The sequence below is a fragment of the Nansenia antarctica genome (genome assembly GCF_963989245.1).
Source record: "Nansenia antarctica genome assembly, chromosome: 17".
NCBI classification, from domain to species: Eukaryota; Metazoa; Chordata; class Actinopteri; order Argentiniformes; family Microstomatidae; genus Nansenia; species Nansenia antarctica.
Window position 1 is genome coordinate 2,815,224 of NC_137687.1, and position 15,452 is coordinate 2,830,675.

Genomic DNA, 15,452 nt, shown 5'->3' on the forward strand with positions numbered 1-15,452 from the left:
GTAGGGAGGGACAGGTCATTACCCACACACATCACACTTATACACACACACACACACACACACACACACACACACACACACAAACTTACACATATGCAACCATTGATGTACAAAAGAACACTCTCAATCAACATACAATCATTTGTACAGTAGATATAGCTATAATATATATGTATATATATATACCAATATATATTTATTTATTTATTTATGTGTATATATGTTACGGTACATGTGGGAACACGGTACATGTGGGAAAACTAGGGTTAGGGTTAGGTGCTAGGGTGCTAAGGTTAAGGTTAGGGTTAGGGGTAGGGATAGGATTAGGGTTAGGGTTAGACATGCCAGCATGTACCAAATCGACGTAGCACCTAACCCTAACCCTAGTTTTCCCGTATTGTACCGTATTCCCACATAAATATATATATATATACACATACATATACATACATATATAGCAAACACACACACACACACACGTGTCCTGACAGTACCTGACAGTAAACCAGACACAACACCAACAGCCTCCATGACTGTCAGCTCCAGCCTCTCTTTCTCCACCTGTGAGAGGATGGGGCTCTCCCTGGGAATCCAGGTGTGGATCCTGATTGGCAGCAGAGTGTTTGTGGGCGGGGCCAGCTGTCTGCGCTTCCTGTTTAGTCTCGGGGATGAAGCAGCAAGTACAGATACCGATGGAGGAGTAATCTGGCCAGGGTGAGACAGTTGGGATGCAGTTGTGTCCTCTATGCCAGTGTGTGGTGTGAGTGGAACTTCCTGCCAATGGTTGGCGCTGACACTGCCATCTGTCTTTATATGGTGAAGACCATCTTGATCTGTGGGTGTAGTAACGACTCTGACTGAGGGCTGCACCTCATCAAAGATGCACTTCTCCAGGGTGCCTGGCAGCCACACCATCACCACCAACACCACCCTCCACATCCAGAGTTGTTGAACGGAGGGTGTTGACACCATTGTTGTAGCGTCTCCACATTTGGCCGTATCTGGAGGAGAGACCCAAGAGATGTATCAAGCCTGTTTTAAGCACTACGGGCCGGTTTCACAGACAAGGCTTAAGCCTAATTCTGGACTAAAAAACATCTTCAATGGAGATTTTACATGTAGGGCTGGTTTCACAGACAAGGCTTAGGACTAATCCTAGACTAAAAAGCATCTTCAATGGAGATTTTACATTGAAAGTGTGATTTAGTCCAGGACTACGCTTAAGCCTTGTCTGTGAAACCGGCCCTGAAAGTGTGATTTAGTCCAGGACTAGGCTTAAGCCTTGTCTGTGAAACCGGCCCTACGTCTCCTAAAGACACCCGCTTTCCCCTCTACTGTGTCCCTAAAAACTTCTATTGCCCCCCTTGTACTGTTTCTCTGTTTCTCCAGTGTAAAAAAAACACACAAAAAAACAAACAAACTAGGTTTTAGATTTAGAAGAAGGTGATAGGAGAAGGTTTTTCCTTCTATCAATGGCCCCGGGCCTGAGCTGGATTACTCTTCCTGCTACGACTGGTGGATTGATGATTCACTTGCTTAGTATTCAAATGTATTGATTGTAAGTCGCTCTGGAATAAGGCGTCTTGCTAAATGCCAAAAATGTAAATGTATTTTTCTTTAAATGACCTCGATTTTTTTTTACTGATTAAAGGAGGCAGAGAAGGTGACACCAAAAGTTACACATGATGATGCATAAGACAGGTCAGGTCACTGGTTAATACTGTCCATATTAATGAAGGCACTGACTATTCTTTTTGGATGCAGCATTCAAATGTTTCTGCAGTATCATACTATAGGTCAACATTGAATCGAAAAACATTTTTCTCTAACTTTGGTAGAAACTTTTGGTGATTTGGTAAGAACTTACAAGCTTGAGTCGCCCACCCAATAACGCATCCTTTCTCTGAGCATGTTAGGTATGCCTATACTACCTCACTGAAAGACATTTCGTCATGGAAATGTTAACAGTATTCAAGCCAACAATATTTTACTGGAGTGATGTGAGGGGAAACCTACGGAGCCCCCCTGGGGTCACATGGTAGAATGTGAGAACATGGTAAAATATTTGATGTGTGAATCCGTTCCCTCGGTTTAGTAATTCGTTAGGGTTCGGGTTAGGCCCTACGAGCCAGAACGATCGCAAGGGTTAGGGTTGGGGTTATAATCCTTCCTTCTGGCTCGTAGGGCCCAACCCTAACGAATTACTAAATCGAGGGAACGAATTCACACATCAAATACATTTTTTCTACCATGTGACCCCAGGGGGGCTCCATAGAAATGCGTGCGTAATGCTTTTCCACAAACGAATGCAAACTGTCAGCCCGAATCAGTTCCAACAAGTCTCACACTCTCTCTCTTACAGGTCAACTAAATACCACAACGTATAAGTTACAAGATACAACGTTTCTCAATTAACATTATGTATCCAAATCTAGTCTAGTAAGTAAAAAAAGATTATCAGCCGCAGTTGTGATTGTGATTACCTGGTAGTGGTATCCTCAACCCCGTGGCGACATCAACATGTTAAACCATATTGTTGTAGTGATCCTCCACATCTCAGATAGCACTACTAGTGATCTCTCCCTGCGCAGTAGACTGCTTCTCTCTGCTTCATTTGACACCCTGGTACTTCATGTACCTGTCCTCTGAGGAGTCATTGCCATGGGCGATTATAAAGAAAGGGCTTTTGAGAAACAAGTCACATTGGTGTGATGAGTTCTCAGGAGACAGAGAACAATGTCACTAAATGCTGCTTACAATCCTCCTTTCATCTACCAATGACAATGACAGCCCTTTACTTTCCCTCACATTACCTACATCGAGGTGTCATGCATCCCCCATTTCATCTCTCACTCACTACCACACTCTCACACACACACTCTCACACACACAACAAATACACATCAGGTCAGAATAAAAGTGCAAATTGTTTAATCTCTGTGGGGTTCGGCCACATCTTTGTCTATGTACAGTGAAATTGACCCAAATAAAAATCATTCTCTCTCTCTCTCCAATCCTCATTACATTAGCAAGTTTAAAACGTGTCTTCCAACCACTCCATATTTAATTGAATACATTCAGTACAACCACATAAACGAAACAATTAAAGAAAAAAAGAAAGTAAAATTCTGAATTCTGAATAAAAGCAAAACAAAAAAGAAAGATATGATATACAAATGGCACACTAAAAAATGCTTAATTCATTGTCAGTTGTGTGGTAGAATAGAGGGATCAATTCATTCACACAGGGGTTGTAAAATTCTAATTGAGGTCATTGTGACATAGTGACTATTCTGATTCTAATCTGTGTCACATCACAATACACACATACAACTTCAGGCACCATGGGGATTGTCTTGTGAGTTGAGAGACAAACTTGTGTGGAAACGAGTGCACGCACACACAGACACAGACACAGACACAGACAGACACACAGACACAGACACACACACACACAGACACAGACACAGACACAGACACAGACACACACACAGACACACACGAGGGTACCCAACGATTATTGCCAGCTTGCAGAATTGTCATGCGTTACCATTTTAAAAAGCCATTAATGCAGTCATGAGTGTAACTGCACACCAGACTGTGTGTCCAGTACTGTGTGTGGAATCGTTTCGATTTCATCGAATCATCTACGGGAAGCTCCTCAAAAAGGCACTTAAATAGGGGTAAGATGTGTGTGTGACCACTGCTGTAGCCGCCAATTCTGCCTAACACACACCTCACAAATACTAAAAATGCACGTGCATTCATACATGTGCAGTCACACCGAGACGTCAACTTTTTTGGGTGTATTAAAATACCCTTAATCGTTAATTTGACAGTAGATTATATTAGATAAGAGAATATGGTCGGGAAGATTCTCTGTGCAAAGTTCACCTTCTTCAGACTCTCAAGGGATAAGTGCACATCCAATACACACACACACACACACACACACGCACACGCACATTCTCAAGGAGGTTTCACACACACAGTTACATAAAATCATCAATTAAACTAAATTCTTTAGTTGGGAGAAAACCAACCAACCAATGCAATTCAAAGGCACCAGACCAGCACAGAGAGAGACCTTGCGGCGCTCCTACGCTTGAGTCATAATTTAGTAAGGGAGTGTTGGGGAGGGGGTGGGGGGCTTCAGGTGAGCAGGGGGACATCATCCTCTGAGGTGGTGTCCTCAGACAGGGGGATGAGCAGCACATCGTCCTCTGAGGAGGAGGAGGAGGAGAAAGAGGGGGAGGCCGAGAGGGGCAGGGAGGTGTGGGGGGAGGAGGACGGGGAGGACCTGAATAGAGAGATACGCCCCAGGGAGTGGAAGAAAGAGGCTAGGGAGGGACTGGGGGGGGGGGGCACTGCCATGGGGGGGGTGTGGGAGGGGCTGGCAGGGGCTAAGGCTAGGTATGGGGGGAGAGACTGCGGTGGCGGGGAAGAGGGCGGTGGTGGTTGTTGTTGCTGCTGTTGGTGTTGCTGCTCTGTCTGCGGTAGTAAGCCTAGTTTCTGAGGCAGCGGCACGTTGATGGCCACCACAGCCAATGAGGAAGTCGCTGGGCTTGACAGACTGGGTTCCGCGTCGGTGGGGAGGGTCTCTGTCTGCTGCGGGGCGGAGCTGGAGGTCTGAGCGGGCCTGGAGGCGGGTCTAGGGATCAGGCCCCAGCGACGCATGCGACGGACTGCCCGGCGGACGAATCGGGGCCGGCGCCGGCGACGCGGCGAGTTGGCGGTGTCCTGTCTCAGCAGCTGGAGGATGCCTCTCAGAGAAAGGGAAGAGGACTGAGGGAAGGAGAGAAAACGGAAGAGATCTTTGTTCAGGGTTCTGAAAACACACGTTCTGAAACATCAAATTCAAGCACCTTTCAAGGACTTTCCAAGACTCCATTCCCTCAAATTCAAGGACGCCAACACGGCATAGTTTGAGACAGAACTAGTTGACAAGTAAAACATTTGTGAATATTTTTTTTTTTTGGACCCATGTCTATTTTCAAAAAACTTTTAAGTTACTTTACTTGATTTGAAAGTGTGATATACAAATGAAATGAGTAATTATCATCATCATCATCATCGTCATCATTCAATTCAATTCAACTTTATTCGCCATGTGCAGTGCACTAGGAACATGATTTGGTATTCAACCATACCAAACAAGCTGCAGTACATACAACAACAAGACGACAACATGACAATACTCAAGACAATATATACAGTACCAATATGAGTGAATATTATGAATAAATATACTGTACAACTAAGTGGAAGAACATGTAAAGTGCAAGATGCAATGATCAGCAGTTATTGAGAAGGGCTGTGGCTTTGGGGAAGAAACTGTTCAAGTGTCTTGATGTTTTTGACCTGGTGGCCCTGTAGCGCTGTCCAGAAGGGAGTAATGTAAACAAGCTGTGAGCTGGATGTGAGGGGTCAGACACAATCTTGCGTGCTCTCTTCATTAAATAACTAGGTTAAGATTTACATCAGAAGATTCCTGCCTTGGGGGAGCCATTCAATGACAGTGCAAAGCCAGGAGGACAGAGAGGGGTTTGTCTGAGCTAAGCTCCCCTTCCCCGCCGCCGCTAGTAAAGAGGCTCTGTTGTAAGCCTGTGTAACTCAATCTACCAGACCACACTCGCAGACTTTACTCTCGTGTCTAGACTCAACTCATTGAGCTCATTTGGGATTTCGTCGTCAGCACGGCAGCAACTACGTCCATCCCAGCCATGGTATGGGGTCCGAGAACTTCTCTGAAATGTGGAGGGTTGGATGTAGTTGGACTATCCGATATCTGTGGTCTGGTGTGCATTTGGCATCCTATTGGGTAGTTCAGGTTAGATGCCACTGTAAATGGTAAATGGACTGACTTATATAGCGCCTTATTCCAAAGCGCTTTACAACGGCCTCTCATTCACCCATTCACACACACCAATGGCGGCAAGCTACCATGCAAGGCGCTGGCCCGCTCACTGGGAGCAATTTGGGGTTCAGTGTCTTGCCCAAGGACACTTCGACATGTGGCCACCCGGGGCTCGAACCACCGATCTGCCAACCTTGCGATCATTAGACGGCAGCTCTACCTCCTGCGCCACAGCCGACGGTTGGATGTAGTTGGACCCGATGGATATCTGTGGTCTGGTGGTGCATTTGACATCCTATTGGGTCGTTCAGGTTAGATGCCACTGTACAGCAGACAGGGACTACATGTTTACTACTCCCTGGAGCTCTCACCTCGTTAGGGTTCTCTGTAGGGAAGTCTTCTACTGGAGGAATGATCCCCTGCGCAATCAGCTGACCGTAGGAGGGAGGAGCCTGCTGCTGGATCATCTCCGCCTCCTGCCGGCTGATTGGAGCAAACATGCTGCGGGAAGACAAGAGATATCAATGGCAACACATTGAGGTTCTATGCTAGAGATACTACATCGATTGAGAGTGCCACTTTGATTTTGGTCATACTCGCTGCCAAAGGGGGAGGCTTTCTTTGACTTTTGGAGTGTGTTTTGTACAGTAGATGTTACTTCCTACATACGTATCACCGTTTTTGATCAGTCCATGAATGAGTGAATTGAGGGTGAATTTGACACAGTCTAAATGTTTGTACTGTTAGATCTTGGTGGGATTTTCTAGAAACATATATGCTTATGTCACTCACACACACACACATACACCTACATACACACACATATACACTCTATTCTCATGTCACTCAGACACACACATAACACATACACACACACACTCTATTCTCATGTCACTCACACACACACATAACACATACCCACACACATACCCACACACACACACATTCTGCTTCTTCCAGGTCAGCCTGATTCTTCAGTACGAAGGAGCTCTTGTTAGTTTGAGGCCGTGTCGTCTAACCTGTATTCTCGGGTCCTCAGTGAGTAGAGTTTGCAGGTGCAGCCCATAGCGATGACCAGGAGCAGGCCGCACACCAAGCTGCCCACGGTTGCCGCGGTGATGACCTTACGGGGCAGGGTCACTGTGCAATCCACCTCGTCTGTTCCGTCCTTGCAGTCCACCTGGCCGTCGCAGCGCCAGCTCTCAAAGACGCACCTGTGACCAAGACAAATCTTGACGTTAGAATGATAAGGTTCTATCTCCAATTTTGTCCAAATTTAGTTTTTTACATAATCTGATCCATTAGGTGTTTATTAATGCCTGTGTGGTGTTATTTTTAAAATGTTTACATGTTTGAGTTAGTAATTAATAAAATACAAAGGTTCCATCTCACAAAACATAATGGAATGTAAAAACTTTGACACTCAATATCTCTGAACTACCCTAAACGGAGATAGAACCTTATCATTCTAAGATCACGAAATGGGTTGCTTATATAATAATAATAATAATAATACATTAGACTTATATAGCGCTTTTCTAGACACTCAAAGACGCTTTACAAACTGAAAAGATCGAGTAGTAGTAATAAAAAAAATATATATAAATAAATAACAGAAAGTATAGGGGTCTAATTCATTTTTAGATTACTAAATCTAAGTCTAAGTGTCTTCGTAGGACAATCTACTCTGTATACTGCAACTACCCCTAGATTTCGGACAGAGAAGCGGCGAAGCGCCAGCGTCCTCTCTCGACCGGCATTTAAAAAAAAAAAAAAGTGTATACTGTATATAAAATTCGGAATTCCCAGCGATACTTGGTAAACTAATATTAAATCTAAATCTAAGTGTCTTCGTAGGACAATCTACTCTGTATACTCTATAACCCCTCTGTCTTACACACGCACACCCCCCCACGCTACCTGTCACTGTCACAGTGGAAGGTCCCGGGCTGGCAGATAGTGCAGTCTCTCTCGTCGCTTCCGTCGGCGCAGTACAGCTGATAGTTGCAGCGCTCCTTGGCTGGGAAACAGACGGGGCGGCCCACGAAGTGCCCCGCGGCCACGGCCCTCTGCCCCGCCCCCCCGCAGGCAAACTGGTCCCTGGGGCAGCCCCTGCACGCCTGCTCGTCATGGCCCGTCTCGGGGCAGTCCCAGTGGCCGTCACACCGCTGCTCCTGGGTGTAGCAGCCCCCCGCTGGGCCTCCACACCAGCCCTCCCACGGCAGGCAGTAACCCCCCACCCTGTACGTGGCGTTGAAGCCCCGCCCCTCGGAGCCCGGCAGCGTGCGATAGGTCAACAAGAGAAGGCCTGTCCGGGACTCGACCTGTACTGCCTTGTAATTGGACTCGCTGGTAATCTGTCAAAGACAGGTAGAGGGAAGAAGAGAGAGGAGATGAATTCATTTTGTTTAACTTAGATTTTTTTTTTTTTTTTTTTTTTTTAAACAACCTCAAGTTAAAAGACATCAGAGAGAAATTTCTATCCACCCACACGGGGGTTTCCTTAGTAACAGTAGTTGTTGCTGTTTCCTTCCTGTTCCTGTGACTGAACTATGACACACACTCACAGAAAAAAAAAAATCTGAGTGGGGCAGTCCCACTCATATTTTTCATTTTATTGACAGATACAGTAGAGATTTAGACAGGAAGGATGGGTGAGGGAGAGAGGAGGGATGACATGCGGGATATGTCCCCGGCCGGAATCGAACCGGGGACCCTGCGGTTACATGGTCAACGCTTAACCCGCTACGCCACCAAAGCGCCCCTCACACTCACAATTTTGATGAGTTCGCCTTTGAAGTCGCCTTTCTGGTGGTCCGCGATGGTCAGCGTGTCGCCCGGCCCTAGCTCCAGCTGCTGCAGGTCCAGCCTGAGTGGTCTGGAGTCCTGGGGGTCCAGAGTCCACACGCAATACAGAGGGGGTCCCCTGATTGTAGGGGGAGCAAACGTCCCGTAGAAGGTCTGCAGCAGCCCCCCGCAGGGCCACTCGACGGGGGCTCGCGTCACACTGGGGAGTCTATGGGGCTGGGATATCTCTCTGATATCCACAGGCTCTCCTTCCTCCTTCTCCTTCTCCTTCTCCTTCTTCTTCTTTGGTTCAGTGTTCTCCCCCCCGGCAGCCCCCCTGTCAGGCTCGCGGTCCCTCTCCAGGTAGGACTCTGTGGTGGCCCTGGGGCGGCCGTCCCTGGACACCCCTATCCCGACGTCACAGTCCTGCTCGTCCGTGCCACGTCCTAACCCTTCCCCCAAGCACTCCACCTGGCCGTTACAGCGCCAGGAGAACGGCAGGCAACGCCCCCCCAAACACTCGAAGTCTGTCACTGGACAGGCACCGGAGTCTAGAGAGAGAGGGGGGGGGAAAGAGAGATCACGTTCTCATTACGTGACGTTAGAATTATAAGGTTCTATCTCCATTTTTGTCAACATTTTGTTTTTTTACATAATCTGATCCATTAGGTGTTTATTAATGCCTGTGTGGTGTTATTTTTTAAAATGTTGACATTTTTGAGTTAGTAATTAATAAAATACAAAGGTTCCATCTCACAAAACATAATGGAATGTAAAAACTTTGACGATCAATATCTTTGAACTACCCTAAACGGAGATAGAACCTTTTTGCATTTTTACAGAAGGGTTTCAATGTTTTCAGTCATATGATGATTAGCAAGTGATATGACACACAGCACCAACCTACCTCTGATGTAACTCAGGCGAAACACAGACACAGGGTAAAAATGTGGAAAAAAGTGGTGCGTCACTGTAATGTTTCCCCCTAGAAACTCCATCGGCCGTGGCAGCATGTAACCACAGAGGGTTATGGGCGCGCTGTTTGATGATGTCACAGTGACCCATTCCTTGTTACACCGTGCAGAGAACTGGGAAAAACTACAAAGAGATAATTACATTATTAGGGTTAAGTAAAGTAGGTCAGGTAAAAACATTTTTTAATTATTATTTAGTAATAAATTACCTATCAATTAAAACACTGGTGTGTGAACATTCCAAACTGTGCCCCCTACTTAGGGTGCATTCGTAAATACGCTCTGGAAATCTGCTCTGGTTTCAGAGCGCTCTGGGTTCAACGGTCAATTAAAAGTCTTTACAAACTGACAGTGACATTCTAGCCTAAACGCAGACTGAAGACAGAGTTGATAAGATATTGTTTAAAACAAAAAAGGATTATCTGATATTTTATTTAGGTGGACTGAATTATCAGTTTCCTTAGGGTCAGATTCCCAAATAACAGAGGAGGACTGGAGAGAGATATGTGAGACACAGGCCACTACTACGAACTAGGAGGGAGTTTGGGTGGAAGAATCTTAGTGCAATTTTTTTATCACTCCTAAGTTAACAGCACTGCAAACAGGCACACAGAGCCAGGGCCGGTGTTGGAGGCAATGTGGATCCTCGACGGATCCTGACCACTTCCATTTATCTTGGGCCTGTCCAAAAATACAACCATTCTGGTGTGAGGTGACAACTGAGATTGGAAAGATGTAATGGGAATGGAATTTGAATACTCCTTCATTACGTTATACCTAGGAAATTTACCAAACACTTTTTTTCTTTCTTTTTTCTGAGTGGGGCAGTCTTACTCATATTTTTCTTTGTTATTGTGATAGAGACAGTAGAGATTTGACAGGAAGGATGGGTGAGAGAGAGAGAAGGGATGACATGCAAGATATGTCCGCGGCCGGAATCGAACCGGGGACCCTGCGGTTACGCTTAACCCGCTACGCCACCTAAGCGCCCCCATGGGAATGGAATTTGAATACTCATTCATTACGTTATACCTAGGAAAAGTACCAGACACTGTTCTACATGAGGATAAATACTCCTGGCAAGTAGTAGGAAAGCCATAACACGTACCTGGGTTTCCGTTAACCGGTAATTACCGGTCTTTGTCCGATAAAATCTGTTGAAGTCTGACATATTTAAACCTCTTCGGTCATAATGTCCGTTGAAAATAACCGCTAAACCCAGTAGCCCATTCGGCGGTAACCCGCCCCATCTGGCAACCCTGTCTCTCAACGGCGCGAGTAGTTTAGTCAGTTAATTTAGTTTGATCTAGTCTAAATAAAACCACTGCAGTGACCGGAGTCAAGGTTATTGTTCTGCGTGTTTTGGATGTGCTAGAGCACAGTGAATGACCACCGAGGGCCGTGAGATGCGGCTAGTAAAGGACGGTAGCCATCTCAACCCCGTTCATTGATTGAGCCTGCCGTGCCCGTTCCAGCCCTGAGTCGGGAGAAGTACTACGGGAGTAGTGCGCTACTATCGACAACCTGGGCTACTGGTACCATTAATTAGGATTGATTAGATTAGGTTGACAATACCACACTACATTTGAGTTTAGGGATATCAATGTTATATATTTGTGTATGTTTTATCTTTATGTATTAAATGTTATAATTGTTCCACATTTGAGACCTGTCTTCCCCCCACTCAGTTATTCAGTCGGTGTCCATCATTTTAGTTCAATTTAGTCTATCTATAGTGTTAGAGTTTAATTTGTGCCACTAAGTTGAAGTAGTCCACGGGTGTGTATCCCCCCGATACATCCTCCCCATTCTCATACTCCCGAGTCCGAGTAAGTATGATTTGACAGGCAGCTAGACTTAATGCCTTCCCTATCAGCGAGACGTGGTTATAGAATTGACGTTGTTTTATTGATAAAAAGGGTAAAACTGGAAAGAGAATATAGAAAACTTACATTACTGTCGTGAAACTATTTAACACACTTCAGTTAACGTAATGTGGAGTCCGTTCATTGATCGATCGATGCAGTCCGTTCAAATAGCCATCAAAAGCTAAACTAGGCATACTTAAAATTACCAATTACATACTCAAATCTCATTAATGCAATTGAAATAAACATCTTAGCCTACAGTCGTAATTCAAAGTAGCAAAGGTGACTAGGCTGCCCAGTGTGGCGCGTGCAGCCCTGGACATATTATGCCATAGTAGCGCATGCGAATCATGAACGCCTATATTATTATATAGTTCGCGATCTAATCGTATCGGATGAGAAATAGACATTAAATGGCATAGGCCTATATAGGCTACACAACAGCTAATCACCGCGACAAACACCTATATTATATTCTAATATGATGACCGGAATAACTCCCGTTTGTCCGACACATTGAAATCTTCCCGGACACGTTGACCGGCACCAATTTTTTTTACCGGAAACCCTGACACGTACATGGATGCAGGTTAATCCTCCAACAGGGTGACAATAGGGATCAAACAAGAAATACAATGTATGGAAAGGCTCACCTCTATTTTAAGACTTCAATTAGAGAAATGTAATGTTTATTGGAAAAAATGGATTGTAGACCATTGAGAAAAGTGTGATATTGTATATCAAGATGTTTAAAAAAAATAATTAAAAAAAAGTATTTACAAACTAACTGTAAACATGGCGGGCACCAATGATAACATTACCAGCATTTCTCTGGTGGCCAACAATTTTACATTATCGTGTTAACATTAACATTAGCTAGCTTTCTGCTGCTAACTTTAGTGATGTTGACAATAGATACTCGTTAACAAACATTGCCATTTTCATCTTATAAAATTCATAAAAATTAACGTTAATTCATCCCATGTATAAACATGATTATTATCTGTTTTGTTACACAGTATAGTTGATGCGTGTTTAATAAGACTCTCTACCTATCAAGCCACAACCATAACATTTTGAAACAATAATTTTAGATGGGAATGTTCAGAAACTCGAACAAACCGTCTGTTCAGTCTGAGCGCCCAGAGTGTGTTCAGTGTGTTCAGTGCTCTGAATCTTCGTATGGGGACGCTCTGAGCGCTCTGAATGTCCGAACGACCAGAGAGCACCCAGGGGGGTGGGTGGGCGCTCCGGCACTCTCAGAGCGTATTTATGAATGCACCGTTAATAAGCCCCCTACTGGATAAGCAAGAGGGTTTTACCTGATGACAACAGGCTCTCCGACATGCGCTCTGATCACCCAGCTACAGTTGAACGGCCGGAATGACCACTTGTGGTAGACGGAGCTGTAGATCTCCCCGTGTCGGGCAGACAGAACCTGGGGCGAGCGTCCACAGTGGGCTGGGGAAAAGAGTGGTAAGTAAGTAAGTAACGTTTATTCATATAGCACAAAATCTACAACGACAAGAGCCGCCCAAAGTGCTTAACAGATCAAATATAAAGAGAAAAACAAGATAAAAGAGATAAAATACAGATTAAAGAAAACTGATCAAATAGAAAAATACACTAAAAGCAAGGTGCAGTACAAATAAAAGTGCAAAGAGTGCAGTGTCTTTGGTGATCTGTCTGTGGATCTCGTGTGATCTTCTCCATCTTTAAAAGTTCTCAAAATACATGTACACTACACACTGACTGAGAATACCAGCGAGAATAATCATTAATTATTCATGAACTCATCATGCATCGTCAGTATTTGAGCGTCACAAAAATGTAATAGAACGAGTTTGTTAGTGTCACACCTGGCATGGTGACCATACAGAGCTAAGACATTAGTCAGGACTGGTGAGTAACAAGTACAGCCTAGATATAGTGGAGGTTTGGGCAGAATCCTTGGTCATCTTACCATTTTACATTTACATTTTTGGCATTTAGCAGACGCCTTATTCCAAAGCGACTTACAATCAATACATTTGAATACTAAGCAAGTGAATCATCAATCCACCAGTCGTAGCAGGAAGAGTAATCCAGCTCAGGCCCGGGGCCATTGACAGAAGGACAAACCTTCTTCTAAACCTAGTTTATTTTATTATTTTTTTGACACTGGAGAAACAGAGAAACAGTACAAGGGGGGCATTAGACGTTTTTAGGGACACAGTAGAGGGGAAAGCGGGTGTCTTTAGGAGATGCAGTGCTGAGGGGCAGAAGATGTCTCAGAAGGTGTCTTACCAGAACTGGAGGCCAGCTCCAGGCTACTGTAGGCTAGAAATTGATAGATGAAACCCATTAATACAAGAACAACGGGTATAGCTTGGGAGTTAAATAAATAAATACATTGTTTAACTACAAACAATACTGTGAATTTCATAGAGTACCATAATTATGTTCTGATAGAGAAAGACAGATAGATAGATCAACTTACCTGTTATGCACCAAATGTAGAGGACATACAGGTTGAAAGAGACAGTCATGGTGATTACGGATGTCCTTTTATACACTGGTGGTGCTCATGAAAGAAAGAGTAAAAAGTTTCAAAGAAATCTAAAAAGTTTAAAACATTTAAGGGCTTTAAATGCTCAGTCAGTTGTGCAGAGGTGGTGCCATCGTCGCTGATGACCTGTTCAGGAACTCTGCACCTGAGAAAATGAAAATGAAAGAAAGACTTTGGTCAAGAATGCCATTTTGACAGGGCAGCATGATTGAACATGTGATTAAAGTTACCAACCAATGCTTAGCCTTTATACAAAAGCTACAGCTATGACATACACATGGAGTGGTTCAGAGTCAGTACTCAGTATAGTGTTGAACATAGAGATTAATTGTTATCTGGTTTTAACCAGAATAGTGTATTTACAACACACAGCCATTTCCTGCCTCGTTTGCTTAGTTCTCGGTAGCTGGCAGATTATGCTAACCGACTAACTTCTTTTCTTTTAAACCACAACATTTTAGCATTTTAGTTTTTTAAATCATAATACTGTTTTCCTTACTATTATTTTTAAATGACTAGACTTTTTAAAATAGGCACTACATTTTATAAACACTGTTATATCTGTCTGTTTTTATTGTCGATAACGTATTCATGAACTGCACAAAGCCTGTCAAAGGAACATTTCTGTCACTCTGTGACAGACAATAAAGCAATCTTGAATCTTATTCTTGTCATTTTAAACAAATACAAATAGTTCAACTTTACCATATTTATTATTAGGTTTTTATGATCGTTTAACATCTCGATAAGCTAAAAAATTATCTTGATCATACAGAGTATATACAGGAATCTTGAGGTTAATTTGAAAGTGACAGTTGGATCTAAGTGACAGTTGGATCTAAGTGACAGTTGGATCTAAGTGACAGTTGGATCTAAGTGACAGTTGACACTAGAACAGCCGTGTCTATGTTACCTACTCAGGGTATATACAGGAATCTTGAGGTTAATTTCAATACCTTTCTAAGGCTTTTTAAAGACCTTGTCAATATTTTTCCAGACCTCATCGCCACTTCGAACAGTAACCGTTTACATCAGTGACACCTTTAACTTAACAGCTTTAGTTTGCAATAGACTACTAGACCACTATCATACAACACAATTTCCGGTTCATCTTTGTTTTTTAATAAAACGAATACATTCTTACTAAAGGTTTTTAGGACTCAAACTCTTTGGACAGAGTCTAATTCAGAAAAATACCTACAAAATTCAAGAGCTCATAAAATCGTGATAAGACTTTTTTAATACTTATTAAGGGTCTTGATTTTCCCAAAATTGATTTATCAACGTTTAATACTTTTCAAGACACCGCGGATACCCTGTACTTAAAGGCCTTCCGATCCTCGTCGCCCCCGCAAACTTTGGTTTCCTATCAGAGGAAGGGAGCAGCTCAGTTCACACTCTGGCTAGCAAGCTAATGC

General features: G+C 43.8%; 2 protein-coding genes across 2 annotated transcripts in view; both read right to left on the minus strand.

Annotated features, from left to right (window-relative positions):
* cirop (ciliated left-right organizer metallopeptidase) overlaps positions 1-531 on the minus strand; it is a gene marked incomplete at its 5' end in the record, with an annotated part of 7,863 nt that extends 7,332 nt beyond the window's left edge. Inside the window, one exon of the mRNA XM_080547729.1 lies at positions 495-531. Coding sequence (XP_080403855.1) covers positions 495-531 — 37 coding nt within the window. The remainder of the gene's footprint in view (positions 1-494) is intronic.
* A 2,416-nt stretch (positions 532-2,947) lies between these two features.
* lrp10 (low density lipoprotein receptor-related protein 10) lies at positions 2,948-14,163 on the minus strand. Its single transcript, XM_080547561.1, has 9 exons — positions 13,966-14,163; positions 13,773-13,805; positions 12,809-12,947; positions 9,552-9,742; positions 8,633-9,195; positions 7,778-8,214; positions 6,877-7,071; positions 6,229-6,358; positions 2,948-4,785 (listed from the first exon to the last, which is right to left on the minus strand). The coding sequence occupies exons 1-9, from the start codon at positions 14,012-14,014 to the stop codon at positions 4,153-4,155; spliced, it is 2,370 nt and encodes a 789-aa protein (XP_080403687.1). The 5' UTR covers positions 14,015-14,163; the 3' UTR covers positions 2,948-4,152.
* Between the last annotated feature and the right edge of the window lie 1,289 nt (positions 14,164-15,452).